This window comes from Cherax quadricarinatus, chromosome 36 (genome assembly GCF_038502225.1).
Source record: "Cherax quadricarinatus isolate ZL_2023a chromosome 36, ASM3850222v1, whole genome shotgun sequence".
In the NCBI taxonomy this organism is placed as follows: Eukaryota; Metazoa; Arthropoda; class Malacostraca; order Decapoda; family Parastacidae; genus Cherax; species Cherax quadricarinatus.
The window spans coordinates 29,440,467-29,468,069 of record NC_091327.1 but is presented as its reverse complement, the minus strand read 5'-3'; the positions used below and the strand labels follow the sequence as shown (position 1 = coordinate 29,468,069).

At 42.3% G+C, this 27,603-nt stretch overlaps 1 protein-coding gene across 4 annotated transcripts in view; it reads right to left on the bottom strand.

Annotated features, from left to right (window-relative positions):
- Positions 1–261: 261 nt before the first annotated feature.
- Positions 262–27,603, bottom strand: part of LOC128691268 (rho guanine nucleotide exchange factor 38-like) — a 49,712-nt gene continuing 22,370 nt past the window's right edge. For 3 of the 4 annotated variants that reach the window (XM_070091613.1, XM_070091610.1, XM_070091612.1), the window contains 13 exons: positions 18,778–18,948; positions 17,202–17,323; positions 14,258–14,394; positions 13,117–13,247; positions 11,068–11,295; positions 10,501–10,665; positions 5,806–5,988; positions 5,114–5,269; positions 3,790–3,930; positions 3,457–3,579; positions 3,007–3,178; positions 1,790–2,634; positions 262–1,548 (listed from right to left, as the gene is read on the bottom strand). In XM_070091613.1, the coding sequence (XP_069947714.1) occupies positions 1,372–1,548; positions 1,790–2,634; positions 3,007–3,178; positions 3,457–3,579; positions 3,790–3,930; positions 5,114–5,269; positions 5,806–5,988; positions 10,501–10,665; positions 11,068–11,295; positions 13,117–13,247; positions 14,258–14,394; positions 17,202–17,323; positions 18,778–18,948 (2,751 nt within the window). In that variant the 3' untranslated portion in view covers positions 262–1,371. The remainder of the gene's footprint in view (positions 1,549–1,789; positions 2,635–3,006; positions 3,179–3,456; positions 3,580–3,789; positions 3,931–5,113; positions 5,270–5,805; positions 5,989–10,500; positions 10,666–11,067; positions 11,296–13,116; positions 13,248–14,257; positions 14,395–17,201; positions 17,324–18,777; positions 18,949–27,603) is intronic. The other variant, XM_070091614.1, reaches the window with a different exon arrangement.

The window sequence follows — 27,603 nt, the reverse complement described above, 5'->3', positions numbered from 1 at the left end:
TGAAGAGGGTCTCTGGCTGTACCGGAAATATGTAATTTTCGTAATCTGGCTCCTGCGCGCACCTCTCGCCTGTCGTCACCTTATCTCAGGAGTTCCTGACCCTCTTTCTGCAGCTTGTGACGTGCTGCTGACTGCGGAGCATTATTTTAAGTTTGCTCTCTGCTCAGGTCTTTTCACTTTCGTTGGTTTTATAATTACAGAGGTGCCTGTACGGACCTCTGGGAACTTTTAGAAGAGGCTTTTGACACAATGATATTCGTGTTGAGTACTTGCTGCCTTTATTAATAGTTAATTTTATCCTTGTGTGTGAGTGATCTATGCTGTCAAAGTACCGTACTCTTAATATGGTTATACTGTTATAGATTTTTTTTTTTTTTTTGCAATAGCAGAATACTCGGGTTTAATCGCGAGATATTGTAAGGAGTTACTGTACAAGCCAGGATAGATAAGTGAGAAAAGAGGTGATAAAGATCACATAGCCATTTTCATGACTTTATCGTGCATATTTTAATTCCTTAGCGTAACAAATTTCGGTCTGAAAAATATTTAAGCTAAAGTGTTTTCGATTTACGTTGTGTTCGAACAGACTGCGACTCGTTATAATACTCAGGCACGACCGCTGCCAAACACTAATCACTGTTAAATAAATTTTATATAATTTATTATTGTTAATAAGTAAATCAAGCAACAGTTACAGTAACAACAGTAGTAGTAAGGGTCGTGTAGTAACTTGTTAATTTTACGATTGTGCATAGTTCTGTATAATAAGTCTTATGTTATCAGAGCTTATTCTTATGTTATCAGAGCTTATGTCTTGGGTAGCATTGAGGATTGGGTTGGGAAAATGTTTCGTTAGTGGGATGAATTGCAAAGGACCTGCCGAGCATGGGCCAACAGGCCTGCTACAGTGATCCTCCTTTCTTATGTTCTTAAATGTTTTGTTAGAGGGATGGATTGTAAAGGACCTGCCTAGTATGGGCCAACAGGCCTGCTACAGTGATCCTCCTTTCTTATGTTCTTATGTAAGACACTGGCAGTGGCCTTGAACTGGTATAGTCCAAGTATTATTCCCAGTAGTGGCTGCTGATTGCCGTTCAGTTGAAGCAACTTTGTGTTAAACATGTAACAAGAACAGACTATTATTGACGGAAAGTCTAGTGGAACAGTTTTTGCTGATTCATATCGACTGAAAGCTGCATTTTGCACTACTAAAAATTTTCCCTGACTAGGCTAATTTTTCAATTTTGAAGGCTGAATACAATATTTTGGAGGTCAGCTTTCGGATTTTACAGGTTACTTGTACTTTGGAGACTGCTTGTAGGTTCCTGGAAGATGGGTGTACACTTGTTGATGCTAGGAGTCACTTATTTCTTAGCTGCCCTCAGACTTGTGTAGGTATGTTGCTGGAACGTATCCCTGATTGCCATGAGCATCCTCCACGTACCACCAGTCTGGGCTCTCTCTACAAATGGCTTGAACCAGCTGGCCCCGATGTAGATCCAACTGTTTTTCATCGCTACCCTCGAAGTTATAAAGAACCACGTATTCCTAAAAAATATATAACTCTAAGCACATACGTACTTGTGTACTATAATATTTGATTAATTATTTACGACCATTTAATAAATATAATCACGTGAAGCATTTTGAACTGATTTAATGAACATTCCCTTAACCTAATTACCTCCCATTCCCCAGGAACTGTATGATCCCCTACGGGTTCAGCGCTTCCCTGTGATAATGTGTTGGCATTTATTTCTGAATATAATAAAATTAATATGTAATTTACCTGGTCGTTATAGGCAGAGTACTCTCCAATTTGCTGTTCATCACAAATATTATTGCCCGTTGTTTTATCGGTATCGTCGTCGTCTCCGATATCAGAGTTGTCAGAGGATGTTGCTCTTCTGGCTATGGAGAGACTCCGTGACCCTGGCGAGCGTGGGGTGTGAGGATAATGATGGGAGGGGTTGGTTGTGGTCTGAGAAAATTGAGGGTGACTGGCTGGAGAGTGAGAGAAAAGTTCTTGGGACTGAGAACCAGAAACAGGGCTGAGGACTTGGGACTGAGAACCGGAAACAGGGCTGAGGACTTGGGACTGAGAACCAGAAACAGGGCTGAGGACTTGGGACTGAGAACCAGAAACAGGGCTGAGGACTTGGGACTGAGAACCAGAAACAGGGTTGAGGACTTGGGACTTAGAACCAGAAACAGGGCTGAGGACTTGGGACTTAGAACCAGAAACAGGGTTGAGGACTTGGGACTTAGAACCAGAAACAGGGTTGAGGACTTGGGACTTAGAACCAGAAACAGGGCTGAGGACTTGGGACTGAGAACCAGAAACAGGGCTGAGGACTTGGGACTTAGAACCAGAAACAGGGTTGAGGACTTGGGACTGAGAACCAGAAACAGGGCTGAGGACTTGCAACTGAGAGCCAGAAACAGGACTTCGGATAGAGGGAGAATTTTTGAACTGGGACTCAGGGTGTAGTCCCTGTCTTCCCTGGAGATGTTGAGATTTCCTTGAGGCTGCGGTGGGCAGAATATTGAGGGGCGCTGCGGTGTTCGTTTCATTCCACTCGTTGGGAGTTTCCAAGGGTCTTAAACAGGATGGTCTGACTAAGCCCACGTTCTCTAGAGATGAAAAATGCAACAGTGCATCAACAAACAAATTCGAACTACATGGTCTTAACTATCATAGATCAGAATAGATGGTTAGAAAAGAAGAGGTTAATTGTATCAAGAGATGTCGGGCCACAGCCCGTTGCCCAGGACAAAAAGAACTCAAACTATGTATATTAGATTACTAAATTTAAGAACCCCGTGAAAAGCTGATGAAAGTTTGGCTGAAAAGAATATTACTGATAACACGGCAGTTTTTGAAGGTTCAGAAGCTCTTATTCCATTGAATTGGAGCTACCCTCTCCTACCATCTTTCTTGCCATTTCGTAGGCGCTATGTATACTGTGCTGATAATGCAGTCTCTAGTACATTCCTGTGACCCACCTCCATCGTCGATCACCCAGCGGGTAGTACCGCCACTGGGGTCAGCTTTCTTCAGGAGAGCCACTACCTGGAGTGGCTGGAGGGTAATTTCGTTGTCCTGGGTAGCGGTGTGGGCCTCCTTCACCAAGTATAAGCTGTCCACTGGATAGCTGTTGATTATATCTCTTGCATTCTGACGGGAAGTTGAAAAACTGTATTTGTTTAAAATCCATTTTATGCTATTCGCATCCATTTCACTGTGTTTAGCAAAATGAATAAGAAAATGCAGTTTTATTTGCCTAAAAACATGTTTCTTTGTCTATCGGATATCATTATGTGAAATCCTGTAAAGTTCATCAATTTTTTAGTTAAAAATATAAAATAATGGAAAAAAAAATCCAAGTGGAAATAATGAGTGATAATAACTTATTACAAAATATTTACAAAACTGACGGAGCACCACATGTTCACCTTGAACTCTGAAGTGCCTTTGACAGGTGTATACCAGGTGGTGTGTTGTGGGCCTCGTAGGCCTATGGTGACGTTTCTCAGGTAATCCACAGGTAGACTACTTCTCTTATTTCCCTTGTCAGTCTGTGACACACACACCACAAGGACATTAGACTCTTCAAAAAAAGAAAAAAATGCAAATAACCCCATGTATATGGTCTCAAAATGAACGGTAAATATTTCTCCGCTAAACTGTTGGAAATGGTGGATACGGTGCAAATATCATGCCACCCATGATCAAATGCAAACTAGAGTTTGTTTACAGTAGTCTGGCTAAACAACCAACCCTCTTACCTCCCTGTGAAGGGTGTTGGCAGGGTAACTCTTACGTCCTCTGGATGGTACGAATTGGTAACTAGAGTGAGGTGCTGGAGCACTCGTCCTCGCCTGCAGCAGCTCCTTGCCCCGGACATCCAGAAGAGACAACCGCGCCTTCTGCAAGCAAGCAAGCAAGTAAGTAGAGAAATTAGTTACATTTATAACCAAATTAAGGAGAAAGGAAAACAGTGCCTTGGTGCTGAAGGGCTCTTGGTCCAAGAAATTGAACCCCTCCCCTTCCTTATATCCAAAGAGATCGCCTACCACTCTCATGGCACTGTATGACTTATTGGTTTTGAAACTGCCCAACAAATATAATACATTTTTAGACTCTCATCTAATTAATGTTTCATTCTTAAACAGTTTTTGGATGACTTTGTGGTCTTTATTTTCTGAACCTCATAGGCCTTGACATTTGAGAAATGTCAATGAGCACTTAACTTACAACATAGAAACTGAACTGCCACTCTGGTGACAACTCTGAGAACTTTGTTTAGTGTTTTTATTAGGTCAGTCTCAACAAGAGATTTTTACAGAACTGGTACGAATCCCTCAGGGTTTAGTTTTGAAAATCTGATGTTTGGGAAAGAGTTTCTTAAAGTGGATCTCATAGGACACAATATTCTGAAAGTCTAATTGTTTATAAGAGTTCTTTCAACATCAGTGATCTTTCAGAGTTTTCAAATAAAAATAATACCAAATTTGAGAGCAAAATTGAATTTTATGGAACAAAATGTCTGGTAAATATCTTAACAACATACACTGTCTTTATTCTTTACGTTGAATTTGGCAAGTGACAGATTTGTTGAGGTGGTGTAGGATTTTAAACTAGCAAGGCAACCTATTTAAGGGATTGATTTAGAAAAATTTCGATTACACGTTAGTGGAATCGATATGATATGTTGTACTCAGGGCTCGCTATAAGTTATGTTTTCAATATGTATATTAAGAGGCGTTTAAATATACGATTTCAATTTCTTTTCGCTTTTTGGTGAATAGATTCGCTGTAGACACATTTCTCTCCTTTCACAAATTTCAGATCATGTTATCCTATTATCAATTTATCACCCTATATTTAAGAAATATTTAAAAATGAATTCTTCTTTCCCTATCTGAGATGGGATAAGTTTCTAAGATCACTTGAATTTTGAAAATGATTTCTACAGGTGGACATCAACAGAGATTTTGATGAGCGCGCGTTATGTACCATTCATAGACAACCTTTGTTTGATGCTTTCAACATCTGGTTAAAATTCTTGTTAATATTACTGGTACAAGTAAATTTGTTGAGATAACCTACAGCTTTCACTTTAGTGACGTCGAGTGTCTTGCCTGTGCGATGTTCTTTAGTGTGTTTCTTCTGGTAGTCGTGAGGCAGCAGCAGCCGCAGCTGTTCCACCTGTTGCTTGGCTCTCTCTTGTGCCTCCTTGAGGCTGATGTACCCCAACAGTGGGTCCTGAGGATATGTAAAAAGAGTGACGTCCAGTGGAAACAGCTGTTGCTGGTGTGATTATCAGTAAGACAGAACTTTTGTCACGGTTAGATTTTAAGGTATAAATTTAGTAGCTTTAACTCAGCAGTGTGACTTGTCTCTGTGATCTTTACCTATTGATATCGGAACCCTCATATATAAATTTTCTAAGATACGAGTTGGAAATTAAAAAAACAAAGCCATGGAACACAAACTCTACCTGGGCTGCATCTGAGACTATTTTGAATTAAGCTATTTTTTAAGGGATACTTTGATGTTGGTAAATTGCTGAAAAAATAAACTGAAGCCTTCCTCTCTTTTTATGTTCGAATTTGATTACCTCTCATTCATCAGTCGACTTTGAACCCTACGAGTTTAGCGTTTTTCCATGAACATAAAGAAATATGGTAAGCTAGCGCATAAAGCTGAGAAACTCCTGAGTGCAATTTGAAGATTTGCAACACCTCTGACTTAAAATAAGACAACTTAAGGACTGCTAGCAGAGCTAACCTCAGGCCCACCTGTGCCAGCGTGAGGTAGAGCTTAGCAAGATGCCCCTGGAGGTAGAGGCGGGAGGCAGCGAGTGAGCGAGTAGCAAGCGTGAGGATCTTAGTGGCATGTTGGGTCAGGATAGGAAGCTCCTCCATCAGTAGCGTGTGAAGTGACTGGTACTCGCGTATTGCCTGCACATCCTCATCATCATTCTTAGGGGAGAAGTGTACTAATAAGAAACCATCACACCTTCATTTATACAAGCATTCCTATGTTACTGGCACAATGTATTTTATTCTACAGTTAGTGCAGTGGAAATTTACCTTTATAAGACCAGCTAGAGGCAAGGTTGCATCACTCACAGAAAGTAGTAGTTTGTTAGACATTAATTAATCTTCTAATAAAGTAAATGTTTCGGTTGCTGTGTGATCCAAGAAATATATTCATCTATTAAATGTAATTTCACACAAGAGGTATAGTAACTGGTCACTAAAACCCTCACGAAGGTCCTCAGCTTAACACTCTCCAGAGATCTTGGAGATGTAATTCAACCTTCCCAAGAAATCCAGGAACTGGAGATCAACACAGTAAGACACCAGAGAGATTAAGCTCAACATAAACACCTTTCTCCTTTAGCTTAACACTCTAAATGGGGTCCAGGAGCTGTGATCAGCACATTCAGGTAACAAGAGGTGTAGCGCCATCAAGGGGCACAGACACCCTCAGAAGACCCAATCACAGTGAAAATGTGAGCACAGTCAGACGAAACTCTGAAGGATTTGTCCACAATTTTAGACTTAAAATTTCCACAATGACAGTCTCCTAGGTAGTCTTTAATCAGGAAGACATTTTTGTGAAACTCGCAGCAATTATCTTTGTAAGATGTTAGAGCATATCGCTTTAAAAATTATTTTTAAAGCTTGAATAAGCTTTATTTTTTAAGTTGTCGTAGTCTAACTAAATTAAAATAACTTAAACTACTAAAAAAAATTGAAATAAAAGTAGTATAGCATTGTAGTGAAGTTGTACAGTATAGCATTCAGAAAGGTAAGGTAATATACCTGGAGAAGGTTTCGGGGGTCAACGCCCCCGCGGCCTGGTCTGTGACCAGGTCTCATGGTGGATCAAGGCTTGATCAATCAGACTGTTTCTGTTGGCCACACGTAAACCGACGTACGAACCACAGCCCGGCTGGTCGGGTACTGACTTTAGGTGCCTGTCCAGTGCCTTCTTGAAGACAGCCAGGGGTCTATTGGTAATCCCCCTTATGTATGCTGGGAGGCAGTTGAACAGTCTAGGGCCCCTGACACTTATTGTGTTGTCTCTTGTCGTGCTAGTGGCGCCCCTGCTTTTCATTGGGGGAAATGTTGCACCGTCTGCGGAGTATTTTGCTTTCATAGGGAGTGATTTTCGTGTGCAAATTTGGTACTAATCCCTCTAGGATTTTCCAAGTGTATATAATCCTCTGTCGTGTGGGTACATAATGGAGATATGGGCGTAAGGAATACACTCGTTGATCGGTTGGTAACACGTATCTTGGCAGAGTCGTGAGGGGAGAGAGCCCAGCCTACATGCTCGGTTGTATGCCTGAGGACGAAGTGAGAGCGGGGCCTGTGACCTAGCACTTACATGCGCGGCTGCGTGACGTCACATCTAGCCACTGAGCCTAGCTGAAGTGATCATATATATAATATAGGAGGTACTAGCTACAATATATTACACAGTTATAATACATAGGAATTCAGTAACACTGACACTTGTATCTCTCCCGCCTGCGTTCCAGGGAGTACAGGTCTAGGAACTTCAAACGTTCTCAGTAATTTAGGTGTTTTTATCGCACTTATGTGTGCCCTGAAGGTTCTCTGTACATTTTCTAGGTCAGCAGTTTCACCTGCTTTGAAAGGTTCTGTTATTGTGCAGCAATATTCCATCTTAGATAGAACAAGAGACCCGAAAAGTGTCATCATGGGCTTGGCATCGCTAGTTTTGAAGGTTCTCATTATCCATCCTGTAATTTCTCTAGCAGATGCGATTGATACAGTGTTGTGGTCTTTGAAAGTGAGATCCTCTGACATTATCACACCCAGGTCTTTTACACTAGTTTTTCGCTCTATTGTGTGGTTGGAATTTGTTTTATGCTCCAATATAGTTTTAATTTCCTTACATTTTCCATATCCTAGTAATTGAAATTTCTCATCATTGAACTTCATATTGTTTTCTGCGGCCCATTTGAAGATTTGGTTGATGTCCGCCTGGAGAATCGCAGTGTCTTCAATGGAGAACACTGTTGTGGAAAATTAAATTTACCTGGATGTAACTCACAAGGTGCATACCAGTAAATAGTAACAAAGATAATTATTCTTTATCAAGGTTACAGAGACAAGTAGGAATTTTAGGACACCTAGGTCGCAAAAAATGTCCTTCGATACCTACAACTGTCATATCCACAAGTCACTCTGGACCTATATTAATTTCAAATGAAATATACATCACCAGGAATTCTGGTAAAAACATTAATATAAATATGTGGACTGTATATTAAATTTAAAATGTGAATACATATACACTGAAGGAGAATTTATAATAAGACTCATCAATTTGTCTGGAGATTACTTGGTGGATCATACACAACCTCCTGCCTAAATATGAAGAAAATACTGGTCAGAATCTCAACATAAATAGACAACTTAGCTGGGGTTCTGAAGCTGTCCTGTCCATCTGCTTAATGCTCACATTATGCAGGACTGCAAATCCAACAATTTCAGCTCCTATTTGAGAAGTTTTAAGCCCAATATAACCCCTAGAGCGACGAAAATTTATGCACATTTCACTAACGTGCCTTTACCACATTCAAAACAATGGCGTCCCTTCCCCCCACCCAGCGATGCTCACCCATCGCTGGCTCTTTATTTATTTACAAATAAATTTTTATCAATTTACATATAAAATACTGTATTTCCGGAAAATATATACAGTATTTTCCACAACTGTCATGCAAATTCGGGTGTCATCTGCAAAGGAAGACATGTTGCTGTGGTTTACGTCCCTGTCTGTTAGATACGAGGATGAGGAACAGGATGGGAGCGAGTACTGTGCCTTGTGGAACAGAACTTTTCATGGTAGCTGCCTCAGACTTTACTCTGTTTGTTATTACTCTTTGTGTTCTGTGTTTTAGAAAATTATAGATCAATCTACCAACTTTTCCTATTATTCCTTTATCATGCATTTTGTACACTATTACACCATTGTCATATTTGTCAAAGGCTTTTGCAAAGTCTGTGTATACTACATCTTCGTTTTGTTTGTTTTCTAGAACATCCAGGACCTTGCCATAGTGGTCCAGTAGTTGGGACAGGCAGGAGTGACCTGCTCTAAACCCGTGCTGCCCTGGGTTGTGTAACTGATGGGAATCTAGATGAGTGGCAGTCTTGCATCTTAGAACCTTCTCGAGGATTTTTATGATATGGGATGTTAGGCTGTCGGTGTGTAGGAGCCCGCGGCGATGTTGACACCGGCTGACCCGTGACATTTTTAAATATATTGGCCAATTAACACCTACAAAAACCCAATGTAATTTCTTACTCTTCTGTTAAGATACACTAATACCGAAGGTTTGAAGCAGACAGAGGAATATTTAAGTTTTAACTCTGCGGTATCCAATTTTACTGAACGGGTTGACTGGAGCTTAGACAACCCCAATCCAAGCCTTTCGACGATTACTATACACCTGAAGCCGATTACGTGAGAAAATCTAAGTTATTACACGGAAAGAAATATTTTTTTTAACCTCCAGGCCCTGGGTCACCTTAAGGTAGTGGTTGTGTTTGAGCAGCATAGCCTGAGAACCCCAAAAACGCCCGCTTCCTCAGTTCTTTCGCCTACCTAATGGGTTTTTTTCTCCAATTCGTTAACTTTTGCTTCGGGAATAATGAAAGTGTTCACTGTCTGTTCTCTCTGTTCTCCCAACACTTGCAATAATGAGGTGGTGCGAACCACCAAAGTGGCTCATATCAAAGTGAATCTTCTTGTGGACTTCCTAATGGTACATTAGGTGGTAGTAGTATTAGAAGGGACCCTCGCTGCTCTCGTCCTAAGAGTGGCTTAGTTGGAACCCAGTGTCATGGTCAATTCCCAGCCAGCTCTTTTGGACCTGTCTCAGTGTGCTTCGGTCCACTCTGTGGTCCAAAGCATCCAGAAGACGTTAGCTCGTATTAATACGAATCACAAGCATGTAGAACAGGCTGATGCCGAGCCTTATAGCAACTTCATGGGCCACCTACGTTAAGTTGGGCTTCATGAAAATGTACGGATCCTGAATTTTAATAAGTCTAATTAAAGGATCCTTCAACAGTGTGAAAATGCCGTGTAATATTAATTATGCTAAAGAAATTCACTCTTGGTTTAGGTTTCCACAGGATGTCTGCTTTGTCCACTGTAAGGAATATGAGAAAATTTGCATTCAGCCAACAGAAAAGATTCTTGTAGGTAGCCTTAAACAATACAAATCTTTATGTACCTCAAAAATTTGACGCCATATGTTTTTCACCTCCAATTACTGGGCATTGATTTTGACAGTATATATTTAGCGATTTCGAGGCGATAGTGTTGCTTGTCTCTGTGACCTTGAATCAGAAAGTGTGTGAATTATATTTAAATAATACAACTTGCAAATCTGAAGGAAATTGTTAGTAAGCGGATCTCTAGTGAGGCAACAAGACTTTCACCTCTGCATTAGCGATGTTGGTATCACTGGTCAGCTGCACTCTGGCCTGGGCAGCGTCATAGTCAAGTTTCTTGTGATGACGCTTATGAATGAGTCTAGCTGGCGCTCCACACAGCGTCACCACCTGCGTCGCCGGCTGTAACACCCGCTCCTGTATCTCGTAATCCTGACGCAAACCAAAAAATCGTCACAATATATCAATTTTTTTTGGTAAATTGTTCATTACTGTAATTTCCTAGGCTTACAAAATGTTTGTACACAGTCCCTGGACCCATCAATATGCTTTTGTGTTTTTGGCTTCCGTCAACAACTTGGGTTTAAGATGCAAAGTAATAATTTTCAGGATAATTCTATAGTTTCTTCTTACTCAAAAGATTATATGACAGTAGATGATGAAAAATTTATTAGTTCTTAATGAAGGCTATTACCGTCCAGTGATCTGAAAAACTCTTTTGATCCAATTATTCGTACAATAAAAATTACATTTCTATAATTTAAAACATATCGAGAAGCTGTTGCAAAAGTAATTCAGTTGTATGAATAGTTATAAAAGTAATTCGTAACCTACAAACATTCTGAGGGCCCTATTGCAAGAGTCGAGTGTTGCTTCCTGGATGGCTTGGACATGACGAACATTGGGCAAGAGATCAACCAGACCCTCGGATAGCAGCATCTCTTCCGTGTGTCTGGCTCTCACAGCCTCCAGGAGGGAAGTAACCTCAGTCACAAGAACTTCTGCCGCCCGTTCAATACTGCGGAAATGAACCACTACCTCGTCGAATTCTGTGCTGGAAGTCTGTGAAATATGAATTATTTTTAGTATAAGAAAGTGCTGAATGTATGTGATTTATCTAGCACTATTTTTTCCTTCTTCCTCCAAGGTTTCAGCGAAGTAACTTGAAAATGGCTCTTATTATGGACTTAAAACTTGAACGGCTGAGCATCTTAGAGGAAGATTCGAGCTTCCATTGGACTGTGTGGATGCCAGTTGTTACTGTGGAATAACTTGAATGCCGCATCTAATCAACTACAAAGTTCAATGTTATATCTCACAGGAATGTTTGAACTTTTATTACAATGTCGGGGCTAATTTATCAGTTTCATTCAAAAGTTTAAGTGGTGTTATTTTTCCGTGCGATAACTTGCAACACTAATGCATTTACCTTAAAGAAGGATTCATTGCAGTTACACGCTGTGGGGGTGAAAATTTACTAATTTTATGACTATAAAAAGTAAGGATTAGTATATTTTTGTGAACTGACTGAGAAAATTACTTATTGTCATCAAATTTTTACTGATTTTGTAATTTCTCTCTCTCTCTCTCTCTCTCTCTCTCTCTCTCTCTCTCTCTCTCTCACTCACTCACTCACTCACTCACTCACTCACTCACTCACTCACTCACTCACTCACTCACTCACTCACACACACACACACACACACACACACACACACACACACACATTATTAGGCAGTATGAGGTCCAGTTTGTCAACTTTATTAAGCATGTTGGGATGTTGGTTCCAGTGTAATAACGAGAAATTCTTTTCAGCATTAAACTCTTAACACAATATATCATGCATTTTAATTAAAGACTGAGAGTGGATTAGGACTGTGTGAGTGCCATTTTGTTAGTCTTAAATGAACACAATGGGATATTAGACTTGGTGCAATAGCTGCAGAATGCTTCTTCGTATTGAGATCAAATTTTCGGTATTAGTGTGTCCTACTACAAGGAAAGCACGGATTTCATTCGACTTTGCAGTTGCGGATTATATTAAAAAAGTTTTTCATGAGCGCTCTTTTAGAGCACTAATGAATTGTGGTATCAAACTGAAAAATTAATGTTACACCAGTTAATGGAGCTTATACACCCTCTTAATTGTATTTTTTTTTAAATACATCGAGTTTCCTAAAGATAATTCATCTGTTTTTTGAAATATGCCAATGATATTGCCTCCGTCTTATATAATGAAGTACATGAAAGTTTACGGACATAGCCAACCTAGTTTCATCCAAGTGTTTTCTTAATTATAATATATAATTCAAGTGGGTTGAGTTCTGGCTTTAGGGCCTTTCTGATTGTGCTAGGCATTCTGGGACTTTGGAAGGTGGTAATCGCCAGCTGCTGGACATCTCAGGAGGGTTAATTTATAACAGTTTTCTTGAGAGTTGAGCTGCAGCTCCACTGCTTATTGAGTTTTGAGGCACAGCTGCTAGGCCTCTTGCATGGGGTGACGTACATGGATTATGTGATGAGGGAGACAAACTTCTCACGACTCGCGCAGCAACCAACACGATTTCTTTTATTCAATGGGAAGTCTCTCCTCGGAACCACTGCGGGTTTAGTGTTTCCTTATGCATATAATACAGTAATTGACAAACTCATCCAGCAGACCCCTCACAGTTGGATCCTTGGTACTGGTGAAGGAAATTTGATCCGAGGATTTGGAGCTTCTTTGCCCTTCCTCAGATCAAACGTGATTATTTTTCGTTGCTCTTGCACCGTATGACCCATTGGGGTTTAACACTTTCTCATTTATTTAATGTATAATCAACCATAAAATCTTAAATCGAGTTGATGGCTCATTGAAATACGATACAATACGATACAATATACCTTGCTGATGATGCCCAGCTTTTGGGAGAAGATGGTGGACATCCTGGCAGATTTCTTCGCGATGGAGTGTAGGCTGACTCGACGCATCTTAGCGTGCAGTGAATGATCTACATCACCTCGGTACTTGTACACTGCAATATTATACCGGTACTTAACTCGTACATTACCTGGGCATGTGGGGTATTTTAAGAAAAATTCATTTACCTCTTAGTTTCCACATCTGTTAAAACTCTGCTGAATACCCAATGATTTTTTTAAAATATAAAGAAGAAATAAGTGATCGTGGGGATGGGATTCTTTAAGTTTTGGTAATAGGCAATACTCGTTTTAAGGAAAAGTGGATAAGTATAGATGTGATGCAAGGCGTAATAACAACAGTTTATTAAGACTTTGTCTTAGTAAATAAAAAGTGGCTGTACATGTTTTTTGATGAGTGGCAGACACACTTGTCAGTTCATTGTTTAGTGGTATCTACTGCGAGAGTGAGGGGGTAGACGGGTACAGGAAGAACGTCATTTTTGGGTCAGAGGTGAAAGTGAATAATTTAGAGGATGAGATAGGGTAAGATAAATGTAACTACTGAGAGAAATGTAACCTAGAGAAAGCACAGGTAAAAAGGACGGGGTATGTGGTAGATTTAAGAATGTAGTGTTACGAGTCACAGCAGAAGTTTGTGGGTTGGATGTGAGCGGGAAGTGGAGCAAGTGATGAAACAAAGTGGTAATGAAGGTGGTGAAGGAGAAAAAGGTTAACATATAAGTTTTTTTTTTACAATGGAGAAGTGACAGACGGTGGAGTAAATGGAGAGAGAAAAAGACTAAGCGGCGAGGGAGAGCGAATGGAGAACCAGCTAGGGAGAGTGGGTGAAAATTTAAAAAAAAAAAAATTGCTAAAAATAAGAAAATGTATCAGAAGTGCACCGATTCAGGTAAAGGGGTCATGATCCAAGGAACTGGAGTTACCCTTCAGCTCAAATCTCTTTAAATACCAAGTGTTGTGTAATCCTAACAGGTTAAACATTTCCTCATGAATGTAATGCAATTGTCACTTTATCATGTAATTTCAGCAGATTTAACATAGAATTAATCGTCTAATACAGTCACAGTATGACTTGTTACTCGTGATTCCCTGGACCAAGTACCGAGGTTGAGGCTCCTGGTATACTCATTGACGTCTCTTGAGGCTTCTTCGAGACACACGAGAGCCTTGTGTAGGTTGCAGTAGTCAGGGTGGCTGCTCTCAGTGCTTTCCATAAGCTTCGACAAATACAGTGGATACCTGTAACATAAATATTAACTATCTATTTAATGCAGCACGTAACCTGGCAATAAACAAGCTCAGAATTTCTAGTCAGGACAACACCAGTTAACCACATTTATTTTTTGCGATGTTTTAAAGGCATATTTCATATTTCTGACATAATTAGATATTTAATTATTAGATATTTAATTGTTAATTACATAAATTAACAAAAAGATCCATAAATTAAAGAGATATCAGGACACATTGATTTGTGACTTGTTTGTTTTTTAGGACTAGCTCGCCATGGGTTCAAACCTCACCCGTTCCATGGTTTGCAATCGTGTTATTACGATTTCGTGAGTCTTATTTGGTTTTAATATGTAGACTTCTCTGATGACTGTGATTTTGGGCTTCCCGTTGGGGGTAAGTGTCGTATCTTCGCATCGGGATCTTGTTGCTTCATTGTAGGTCGTGACAGGTTTCGTGACGTGTTTCTTTCCACCTGTTGTCTATGTTCCCCATCAGTAAAATGGGTACCTGGGTGTTAGTCGACTGGTGTGGGTCGCATCCTGGGACACTGACCTAAGGAGGCCTGGTCACAGACCGGGCCGCGGGGGCGTTGACCCCCGGAACTCTCTCCAGATAAACTCCAGATCTCCAGATAAACAGGGGAAGAGTTCGCTATCTTCTGCTCGTTGAACTCTCGGGGAAGCTCCCCTGCACTTTCTTCTACCAACAGGTATGTGAAAAATGACTCGTGCACAACTAACCAAATGAATGTTTATTCACACGAGCGAGATCAGTGGACACAGTCTGGAACTACAATTTGGTTTGCTCTATGATCTCACAGCTGTTACATCCTTCCTCTATACTTCCTATTATTTTGTACCCTTGTTTATCTTTTATCTCTTCCCCTATTCTCCCCACCACATCACTTCCCTTTCCTCTATCCTTTTACCCCCTTTTCGTCATCCCACAGTAACTAAAAGCAACATAGTCCCCCTCCACAAAGGTGGCAGTAAAGTAATTGCAAAGAATTACAGACCAATAGCACTAACGTCCCATATCATAAAAATCTTCGATAGGGCTCTAAGATGCAAGATCGCCGCTCACCTACATACCCATCTGTTACACAACCCAGGGCTCTTGCCTGTCCCAACTACTGGACCACTATGACAAGGTCTTAGATGTACTGGAGGACAAACAGAATCAGATGTAGTATACAGACTTTGTGAAAGCCTCCAGCAAGTGCGTTCATGGTGTAATAGCGCACAAAATGCGTGATAAAGGAATAACAGGAAAAGTTGGTAGATGGATTTATATCTTCTTAGCAAATAGAACACAGTAATAGTAAACAGAGTAAAGTCTGAGGCTGCTACTGTGAAAAGCTCGGTTCCACAAGACACTGAAGCCAAAGCACCGTGTCTTCCTTTACAGATGACACCCGAATTTGCATGACGGTGTCATCTATCAAAGACACTGAAAGTCTCCAAAGCGGACATGAACCAAATCTAACCTGACTAGGTTAAGGCATTAGTTAAGCTTAAGGCGGTGGGAGAATTGGACCTGCCTCGCATGGGCCAGTAGGCCTGCTGCATTGTTCCTTCTTTCTTATGTTTAAATGGGCTGTGGAAAACAACATGAAGCTCATTGAGAGTAATTTCAATTACTCCGATATGGAAAACTCGAGGAAATTAAAACTGTATAGGAGTTTAAAACAAATTCCAACCACACAATAGAGCGAAAAACTAATGTGAAGGACCTTGAGTGATAATGTCAAACGATCTCCCTTTCAAAAATCACAATGTATCTAACACATCTGCTAGGAAAATGATAGGATGGATAATGAGAACCTTCAAAACTAGGGATGCCAAGCCCATGATTCTCTTCAGATCGCTTTTTCTCTCTCAAGCTAGAATATTGCTGTACACTAACGTCCCCTTTCAAGGCAGACGAAATTGCAGACCTAGAATACGTACACAGAAGTTTCAGGGCACACATAAACACGATAAAAACTCCTAAACTACTGGGAACGTTAAAGTCCTTTGGTTTGTATTCCCTGGAATGCAGGCGAGAAAGATATATAATATACACTTGGAATATCCGAGAGGGACTAGTCCCAAATTTGCACACAAAAATCACTCCCTATGAAAGCAAAAAACTGGTCAGGAGATGCAACATCCCCCTCAATGAAAATCAGGGGCGCCACGAGTACTGAGACAACACAGTCAGTGTTAGGGGCCCGAGACTGTTCAACTACCTCTCAGCTTACATAAGGGGGATTACCAATAGACCCCTGGCTGTCTTCTAGAAGGCGCTGGACAGGCACCTAAAGTCAGTACCTGATCAGCCGGGCTGTGGTTCGTACATCGGTTTGCATGCGGCCAGCAGTAACAACCTTGTTGATCAGATCCTGATACACCGCGAGGCCTGGCCACAGACCGAGCTGCGGGGGCGTTGATCCCCGAGACCCTCCCCAGGTACACTCAGGTATCTTCCTCTTTCTCATTAATTCTCTTTATTTCATTGTCTTTTAATTATTTTTCCTGATCCACCTCTGTAATCTTTACTTAACGTTGTTCCTCTCGAATAGGCGAGTACAGATACTAAACACGTCTACACGTCTGTCTTCCACTCAGCAGGCGGAGGATCAAGCTTCCACCACGTATTGCGGTGAATGACCCACATAGGTTTAGCACTTAAAATTATTTTGTTGTTGTAAAGGAGATTAACCGATACTACTGAACATTTTTGATCTAAGAACAATTTGAGTCCGTGGGTCTAACACTTCCCCTGAATATAATACGTCCAGGTCTCCTCTATACTCATCTAGGGTCACTTACTTGAGGATGCGCTGGACGGGTTTGATGAGTGCCGTATTTAGAGTGAGGAGGTGAGGACGCTTGAGGTGCAGCTCCTGGGCCAGCCTCCCTAGCTCCTCCGTGGCGGCCTCGCACGACTCGTACTGTGGTGGGTGAGGTAAGAGAATAGTGATTAGATGATGCAGTTACTCAGTGCTGGCGGGCGGTGGATCGAGCCTCCACCATCCTTGCGCTGACTCACCTGGGAGTAAAACTTTATTATATTCAATACTATTGACCCACGTGCATAAAAATAAATGAAATTTAATTTCATAAAATTATAAATTAACTCGGTATAGATATCCGAAAACCCCATAGTAAGCCCAGTATAACATTACCTGACAGAATTCCGGGGGTCAACGCCCCTGCGGCCCGGTCTGTGACTAGGCCTCATGGTGGATCAGAGCCTGATCAACCAGGCTGCTACTGCTGGCTGCACGCAATCCAACGTACGAGCCACAGCCCGGCTGGTCAGGAACCGACTTTAGGTGCTTGTCCAGTGCCTGCTTAAAGACAGCCAGGGGTCTATTGGTAATCCCCCTTATGTATGCTGGGAGGCAGTTGAACAGTCTCGGGCCCCTGACACTTATTGTATTGTCTCTTAATGTGCTAGTGACACCCCTGCTTTTCATTGGGGGAATGTTGCATCGTTTGCCGAGTCTTTTGCTTTCGTTATGAGTGATTTTCGTGTGCAAGTTCGGTACTAGTCCCTCTAGGATTTTCCAGGTGTATATAATCATGTATCTCTCCCGCCTGCGTTCCAGGGAATACAGGTTCAGGAACCTCAAGCGCTCCCAGTAATTGAGGTGTTTTATCTCCGTTATGCGCGCCGTGAAGGTTCTCTGTACATTTTCTAGGTCAGCAATTCCACCTGTCCTCAAGTGAGTCAGTGTAGTCTACACATAACGTGGTTTCGACATTTTGGTGTGAAAACCTTCCGTCCATCAAAAACCTTATGAAATTGATAGTTCCTGATAGACAAAACTTCTTCACAATAAAATGCCATAACTTACATTGTGTCTCATGAAAACACTGTCGGTATGTTAATGAGACACAGGTAATACAGACATACATACCGATGTGTCGGTATTACCTTAAATGTGGCTTATTGATTCAGTGTCAGTTTATCTGAATATTATGCTGGTACAAAGACAGCCATATATAGTTCATAAAGGACTCTGACTCTTATAGGTATAGTATTTACTCATGAACATAATACAGTTGGAATAAGTACTAGGTATTAGAGACTACAGTGATATTTGATGGATATCCTTGGTGCAAGTGTATTGATGACGGTCAAGGGCTGTCAGTCTAGGAAACAGGAGCTACCTTCTCTCAAATTAAATAAAGTTTCTTTCAGTTCCCCAGGCACTCTGCTCCATACAGGTTTAGCATTTCCTCTTACAATAATAATAATACAGTACCTGTGAAATGGAAAGATGGGGAATCAGGTTTGAGTCGAGGAAGGAAGAGTTATTTAATATCCTTGAATAAAGTCTTTTAACCAGCATCAAGACTCTTCCTCGTCATAATAAAATCTCTGATAGGCGTTATGTACCTTCTTCAGCAGAGGCAGGACCTCGACGCTATAGGTGGAGCAATAGGTCTTGTACACCTGACACAGCTCGCTGGCAAACTGGAGGAACACCTCTCCTACCTGAGCCTGCTCCTCCATGTTCTGCTGTTCACTCTCCAGCGTCTCCATCAGCCTCTTGGCCACCTCCAACACCTGCAGCAGTAAAGGTAGTGTGAGTTGAACTGGTTTTAAGTGAACAAAAACTAAAAGCTATATGATCTTTAATCAGCGAATTGCAACAACCTTTTCCTTCCCAGAATCAAACCAGAATACCTTAACCCTTGTATAGTTATAGGATGCACTTAACCCCAACGGGTTAATTGCATCTTATAAATATATTAGACAAAGAAAGTTAAGCCAGGTTACCAAGTAGTGGATGAACTTAGGTACGTATTGTGGCATAATATTGAAAATGTTTAATGAAAAAGTTGAAAATGCTGGTAGGCCTCCACAACCAGACGTGCTCCCCTAACTACGGTCACGTGGGTTAGTTTAATATGTTTATTATGCACCCCATACCCATCCTGTGGGTGGTCAAAAGATTACAGAGGTACATAATGGGTCCAGGGACTGGGCCCCCAAAGTTTTGATAGCTGAACCAGGTACGTGGGGATGGCCCAGTAGCGAAGCATATAGCCTTAACAATGCTTGTGTGCGTGTCGGGGAGAGACAGCTCGCCTTCTGGTAATGAGAGAGAATTCGGGGGATTTTCTTGTGGCTGCTCCCAATTCCCATTTGCACTGGTGTTGTCCTTTGCCATGGGACCTTCTGTACGAGCAGAACACAGATGCATCTGCGGTAGTGCATCGGCAGACCAATTCGGATGCTTTCGTCTTGTTTGTCGTAGATCCATGAAAAAGATTGCATGGCATGAAGAGGTTATATCACCAAGAGGAGCCTTGTAACAGCTAGACACCCAGCAATAAGGAAGCAGTCCCAACTATGCAGATCTAATGGCAACCAAAAGCGTAGAAATGGAATTATCTTGCAAGCTTGGACAGATGGCAAGCAGGTTGTATGTGACTATACATGTGCATCCACATTAGCTGATACCTATCTCAGAAATGGCAGGGAGGCAGGAGGAGCAGCTGCCAGCTTCGTGAAATCTCAAAAGTCTAGAAAATATGAATTTGTTTATTACATTTTTCTTCCAGTAAGTTCGGAGATTCTCAGTCCATGGTGAGTGCATCCAAGTCCTTAAATAGTCAGACAAAAGTTATCAGGGTAACTAAAGATTAAAGGGAAGCAAGTTTTTTGTTCCCGTAGTTCAATGTTGCAGCTCAGAAGAGTTCGAGCTTCCTGTTCAACTTTGTGTGTGTGTACTCACCTATTTGTACTCGCCTATTTGTGGTTGCAGGGGTCGATTCACAGCTCCTGGCCCCGCCTCTTCACTGATTGCTACTAGGTCCTCTCTCTCCCTGCTCCATGAGCTTTATCATACCTCGCCTTAAAACTATGTATGGTTCTCGCCTCCACTACTTCACTTTCTAGGCTATTCCATGGCTTGACTACTCTATGACTGAAGAAATACTTCCTAACATCCCTTTGATTCATCTGAGTCTTCAACTTCCAATTGTGACCTCTTGTGTCTGTGTCCCATCATCTGTAACATCCCGTCTTTGTCCACCTCGTCTATTCAGTGCAGTATTTTATATGTCGTTATCATGTCTCCCCTGACCCTCCTTGCCTCCAGTGTCGTCAGGCCGATTTCCCTCAACCTTTCTTCGTAGGACAATCCCCGTATCTCTGGGACTAGTCTTGTTGCAAACCTTTGCACTTTCTCTAATTTCTTGACGTGCTTGACTAGGTGTGGATTCCAAACTGGTGCTGCATACTCCAGTATGGGCCTGACGTAAATGGTATACAGAGTCTTGAACGAATCCTTACTGAGGTATCGGAACGCTATCCGTAGGTTTGCCAGGCGCCCGTATGCTGCAGCAGTTATCTGATTGATGTGTGCCTCGGGAGATATGCTCGGTGTTATACTCACCCCCAGATCTTTTTCCTTGAGTGAGGTTTGCAGACTTTGGCCGTCTAAACTATATTGTGTCTGCGGTCTTCTTTGCGGTGACTTTGCATTTGGCAGGGTTAAACTCAAGGAGCCAGTTGCTGGAACAGGCTTGTAGCCTGTCCAGGTCTCTTTGTAGTCCTGCCTGATCCTCATCCGATTTGATTCTTCTCATTAACTTCACATCGTCCGAAAACAAGGACACTTCTGAGTCTATCCCTTCCGTTATGTCATTCACATATACCAAGAACAGCACAGGTCCTAGGACTGACCCCTGTGGAACCCCGCTTGTCACAGGCGCCCACTCTGACACCTCGTCACGTACCATGACTCGTTGTTGCCTCCCTGTCAGGTATTCTCTGATCCATTGCAGTGCCTTTCCTGTTATGTGTGCCTGATCCTCTAGCTTTTGCAGTAACCTCTTGTGAGGAACTGTGTCGAAGGCCCTCTTGCAATCCAAAAAAATGCAGTCGATCCACCCCTCTCTTCTCTTGTCTTACTTCTGTCACCTTGTCATAAAACTCTAGTAGGTTTGTGACACAGGATTTTCCCTCCCTGAAACCATGCTGGTTGTCAATTAAACATTTGTTTCTTTCCAGGTGCTCCACCACTCTCCTCATGATGATCTTCTCCATGACCTTGCATACTATACACGTTAGTGATACAGGTCTGTAGTTTAGTCCCTCATGTCTGTCTCCCTTTATAAAAATTGAGACTACATTTGCCATCTTCCATACCTCAGGGAGTTGCCTAGTTTCAAATGATGTGTTGAAGATCTCTGTTAACGGTACACACAATATCTCTGCTCCCTCTTTAAGGACCCACGGAGAGATGTTGTCTGGTCCCACCGCCTTTGAGGTGTCAAGTTCGCATAGCAGCTTCTTCACCTCCTCCTTGGTTATATGTACCTCATCCAGCACTTGCTGGAGTCCTACTGGTTTCCACCGTAAATACTTCTTTAAATCTTGTGTTGAGCTCCTGACATACCTCCCGGTCGTTTCTTGTGAATTCCCCATCACCCTTCCTCAGTCTGATTACCTGGTCCTTGACTGTTGTTTTCCTCCTGATGTGGCTGTACAACAGCTTCGGGTCAGTCTTGACTTTCGATGCTATGTCATTTTCGTATTGCCGCTGAGCCTCCCTTCTTATCTGTGCATATTCGTTTCTGACTCTTCGGCTAATCTCTTTATTTTCCTGAGTTCTCTGTCTTCTGTACCTTTTCCATTCTCTAGTATACCTAGTTTTTGCCTCCCTACACCTTTGGGTGAACCAAGGACTCGTTCTGTTCTTCCCATTATTTCTGTTTCCCTTAGGAACAAACCTCTCCTCTGCCTCCTTGCATTTTGTTGCCACATAATCCATCATTTCTTGTACTGGTTTTCCTGTCAGTTCCCTCTCCCACTGAATGTCTTGAAAGAAGTTCCTCAAGCCTGAGTAGTTCCCCCTTTTGTAGTTTAGTTTTTCCCACCCTATTCCTGCTGCTCTCTCCACTTGGAGCTCAACTATGTAGTTGAAGCACAGAACCACATGATCACTAGCTCCCAGGGGCCTTTCATACATGATATCCTCGATGTCAGAGCTACTCAAGGTGAATACAAGGTCCAGTCTTGCTGGTTCATCCTCTCCTCTCTCTCTGATAGTGTCTCTAACATGTTGATGCATGAGGTTTTCCAGTACCACATCCATCATCTTGGCTCTCCATGTTTCGGGACCCCCATGGGGCCTCAGGTTTTCCCAGTCAATCTCCTTGTGATTGAAATCACCCATAACTAGTAACTTTGCTCCCCCCATGTGTGCTCTCCTGGCCACCTTGGCTAGTGTGTCGACCATTGCTCTGTTGCTCTCATCGTATTCTTCTCTTGGCCTCCTGCAGTTCTGTGGTGGGTTGTACATTACTGCAATTATCACCTTATGTCCCTCAGACTGAATTGTTCCTACTAAGTAGTCCCTTTCGCCCGTGCCATCCATTCCTTCCATTTTCTCAAACCCCCACTGGTTTTTAATGAGCAGTGCAACTCCTCCTCCCCCTCTCCTCCCTCTCTTTCCTGAGGATTTGATATCCGGGTGGAAAGATTGAATCTGTTATTATTCTGGTGAGTTTTGTTTCTGTGAGTGCTATTATGTCTGGGGATGTCTCCTTGATTCTTTCGTGCCACTCCTCATACTTATTTGTTATTCCATCTGCATTTGTATACCACACCTTCAACTTCTTTTCTAAGATTGTGGTCTGGGAGGTGTATTGGGGTTGGGGAAGTGGGAGACCTGATAAGGAACTATGGGTGGTTGCTGTGGGGGTGGAGTTTGTATTGCAGTGGGTGGGGGCATTGGATGTGGCATGGGTGTTTTGGCTTAGTGTTTGGTTGCACTGGGGTTGACCTGGTTGGGAGGCTTCTATAGGAAGTTGAGGGAGGCTGTATTTGATCTTCCTGTGTCTGGGATCTCCTGTCTTCTCCATCCCCTCTCTTTCCTCCTTTCGCCTTTGTACCATCTCTCTTTGTTTCTGCCTTTCTGCTTGTGTTCTGTCGCGGTCGAGATACACCTTCCTGTATGCCGGCATGTCCATTAATCGTGCTTTCTCCTGCAGGATCCTGTTCCGAGTCGATTCTGCCTTGAAGGTCACTTTCACTGGCCGGGTTCTTTTTTTTACAAACCCTCCTATTCTCCGAAAATTTTCCAGCTGGGTCATGTCGTCTTCTCCTATTGCTTTCATGATGCTTTCAATTGCTTTCTTTTCCCTTGTTTTCTTGCTTCATATGTTTCCCCTTCAACTTCCTGGAGCCCATACACAAAGACTGAACTCACCCTTTCATTCTCCCACTGCATATCCCTGTGTATCCCCTCATTCAATTTGATTTCCTCCATTGCAGCTTTCCTTTCTTCAGTTTCACTAGCTAATGTCCTTGGGCTCAGTGGCCTGTCATTTTCCCTTCTCGGCTTTCCCTGGGCTCTGCTGTGGTCTGTTAGGGCCTCCACATATAGCTTAGCTTTTTCATTTTCTACAGTCTCCACTGATTGAGCTTCTACATGCAGTTTTGCTCCTACTTTCCCTACAGTCCCCTTATTTGTGGCTGAGGTAGCAGTCTCTGTTGTCAATCCCAAAATGTTCTTTAGTTCTTTAGGCTGTTTCAGATTTTTCAGTTCCTCTTCTAAACTCTGTATCCTGGCCTCTGCTGCTTTGACTTGCACCTCCAACTTCCTGCTTTCCATGTCTAACCTCTCTTCCATTCTCATGCTAAGTTCTTCTAGTTTCTTTTCCCATTCATGTTCCCTTTTTGTGAGCTCTGCTGCCCAATCTTCCTTTGCAGTTTCCTCCTGTCCCTTGGTTTTTCTTGTTGCTCTCTGGCAACCCATTTTTGTTTTATCCTGATTGCCTCAGAGTGTGAAACCTATGTAATTCTGTATGTTAGGTTAGTATTGTGTATGTCAGAGTGTGGGGGGGGGAGGTAGTGGAGGAACTGTGGCTATGTGGGAAGGAGGGAGAAGCAAGTGGGTGAGTGGGAGAGGGAGAGGGGGAAGGAGGGAGAGGTGGGGAGTGGGAGGGTGAAAGAGGGAGGGGAGGGATCAGGTGAAGGAGTGAGATGTCGGTGGGGGAGGGGGGGAGTGTATGTGTGAGTCTGTCAATGTGTGTGTGTGTACTCACCTAGTTGAGGTTGCGGGGGTCGAGTCCGAGCTCCTGGCCCCGCCTCTTCACTGATCGCTACTAGGTCACTCTCCCTGAGCCGTGAGCTTTATCATACCTCTGCTTAAAGCTATGTATGGATCCTGCCTCCACTACATCGCTTCCCAAACTATTCCACTTACTGACTACTCTGTGGCTGAAGAAATACTTCCTAACATCCCTGTGATTCATCTGTGTCTTCAGCTTCCAACTGTGTCCCCTTGTTACTGTGTCCAATCTCTGGAACATCCTGTCTTTGTCCACCTTGTCAATTCCTCTCAGTATTTTGTATGTCGTTATCATGTCCCCCCTATCTCTCCTGTCCTCCAGTGTCGTCAGGTTGATTTCCCTTAACCTCTCCTCGTAGGACATACCTCTTAGCTCTGGGACTAGTCTTGTTGCAAACCTTTGCACTTTCTCTAGTTTCTTCACGTGCTTGGCTAGGTGTGGGTTCCAAACTGGTGCCGCATACTCCAATATGGGCCTAACATACACGGTGTACAGGGTCCTGAATGATTCCTTATTAAGATGTCGGAATGCTGTTCTGAGGTTTGCTAGGCGCCCATATGCTGCAGCAGTTATTTGGTTGATGTGCGCTTCAGGAGATGTGCCTGGTGTTATACTCACCCCAAGATCTTTTTCCTTGAGTGAGGTTTGTAGTCTCTGACCCCCTAGACTGTACTCCGTCTGCGGCCTTCTTTGCCCTTCCCCAATCTTCATGACTTTGCACTTGGTGGGATTGAACTCCAGGAGCCAATTGCTGGACCAGGTCTGCAGCCTGTCCAGATCCCTTTGTAGTTCTGCCTGGTCTTCGATCGAGTGAATTCTTCTCATCAACTTCACGTCATCTGCAAACAGGGACACTTCGGAGTCTATTCCTTCCGTCATGTCGTTCACAAATACCAGAAACAGCACTGGTCCTAAGACTGACCCCTGTGGGACCCCGCTGGTCACAAGTGCACACTCTGACACCTCGCCACGTACCATGACTCGCTGCTGTCTTCCTGACAAGTATTCCCTGATCCACTGTAGTGCCTTCCCTGCTATCCCTGCTTTGTGTGTGTGTGTGTGCGCGCGCGCGCAGCAACCACTTGGAGGCAGAGAATGATTTTGCTCAAGATTCTTTGTGCTACATTTGCAAACTCTTCTTCAGGAGCAATGTAATGAGTGGAATGAAACTGAGAGGCCAAACGGGTGTTATGAAACAGTCCAGCCAGGAAAGACCACAGCCAGTAGCCAGACTCTGACAGCCACCACCTTAAGTGTCAGTTGTCAAGGAAAGTATTGCAAGGATGAGAACGATAACCAAACCCTTAAGCCTCGTGGTGGTGGTTAAGTTACATATATTACCCACAGAAACTGTCAATCATCAGAGGGCTGCCGACTGTCCTTTCATTTTGATTAAATAGCAATAGACAATTTTCCATGCATATTACTGAATCTATATTCTGGGGATCTTCCATTATTTGTCTTCTTAAACTCGTATATTCACCACACTCGACTTGTATTTGTTTTGTTGTGCATGGCGTTGAAAACGCTGTGGGTGTGTTTGGAGAAATATACAGTTGCTCTGCCATGTTTTTATGAGGCAGATCAGACGTCAGTCATGTAGACACCAAACCCGGTTTGGTGTCTACATGATGAGTGAATATGTCAGAGACCTTTCAGCAGCTGGATTTAACCGTCACATTCCAAATTTGTGACCAAGTAACAGTCTCTTACATACGTAACATACCATCGACAGCTTTATCAATTACATCTATTAGAAGGTCCGGAATTTTTAATAACCAAGTAATAGACAATCTAGTTTGAATTAACTATTATTCAATATAGCTAACTACTTCTCATATATTCTCCAATATTGCCCTGTAATCACTTTCCAAATTCTTATTTTTAGTTTGTTCCCGACTTCACGTGAATGTCGAGTTAAACCTGTTAAAAAAGGATGTAACTATGATCATAATTTTTAAAGGGATGGACCGGTAAGCCAGCGGAATACCTCGGTCAGATGACCATAAGCTCCAATGGCGGGTCATCTGACTAAGACCCGCGTCAGGAAACACCTGTCCTCTTTCCTGACGAACCTTACCTAACCTAAATCTGTTAAGACAGCCGACAAGAGATCTGTGTTCAAAGAGACTATGATAATGGTAGAATGGGATGTCTGTACCACTGAACTAACACAGAGCAACGTGCCTGCTTGCTAATTGTTTAGTAAATACATTCCCCCACAATAACGCTGAATAATTCAGAATGAAAAATGAAAACAATGGTTACATGGGTCAAATATTACCGCCGTTAACTGCCATGTTTTGAAGCTTATGGGTTTGTCTGTTGTCTTCATCCTTACTCAAAATCATTTCCTTAACATCTGGCACTTACAGTCGTGGCTGGCTGGAGTCTCTACCTACTGGATGAGGTCTTTTTCTGGCTGAACTGTTTCATCACACACCTGCCTGGCCTCTCCTGAATTCAGCTCTTCTCACTGCATTGTTTCTGAAAAAGCATTTGCAATTGCAGCACGAAAGGCCTACAGCAATATCATTCTCTCTCCCTAGCGGATGCTGTGCATTGTTGATTGCTTGTCTGCGATTGTCTTATATATATATATATGCAAAACAACCACTCTGAAAGAATAGAGAAATTCCAAGCGCTTTCGTGACTACTCACATTATCAAGGAACTATGAAAGTGAAGCATCCAAGGAAGCTATATAAGGGGTCGGTCAGCACCTCACTATCAGATCCCACAACGGTTAAACACGTGACGCGCGGCGAGCCAACTTGGACAGGTCCTTTGCATATATATATATATATATATATATATATATATATATATATATATATATATATATATATATATATATATATATATATATATGCACCAACCTATCTATAATATTTTTATAACGTTAAATATATACGCTGAAAATTTAATTGTTGACTGTACATACGCAACACTTGCGTATCTTTAAGGGACTTGTGTCTTATTCACTAACTTGTTCGTAATGTGTACCATCAATATCTGAGATTATTATTACTGCAATTGTGAACTGCATTATTTATAAACCTCAAACTGCTGATAACCCTGTACCACAGCAAACTTTCATCTTCTTTTGGTAGGACTACCAATTTTAGATATTG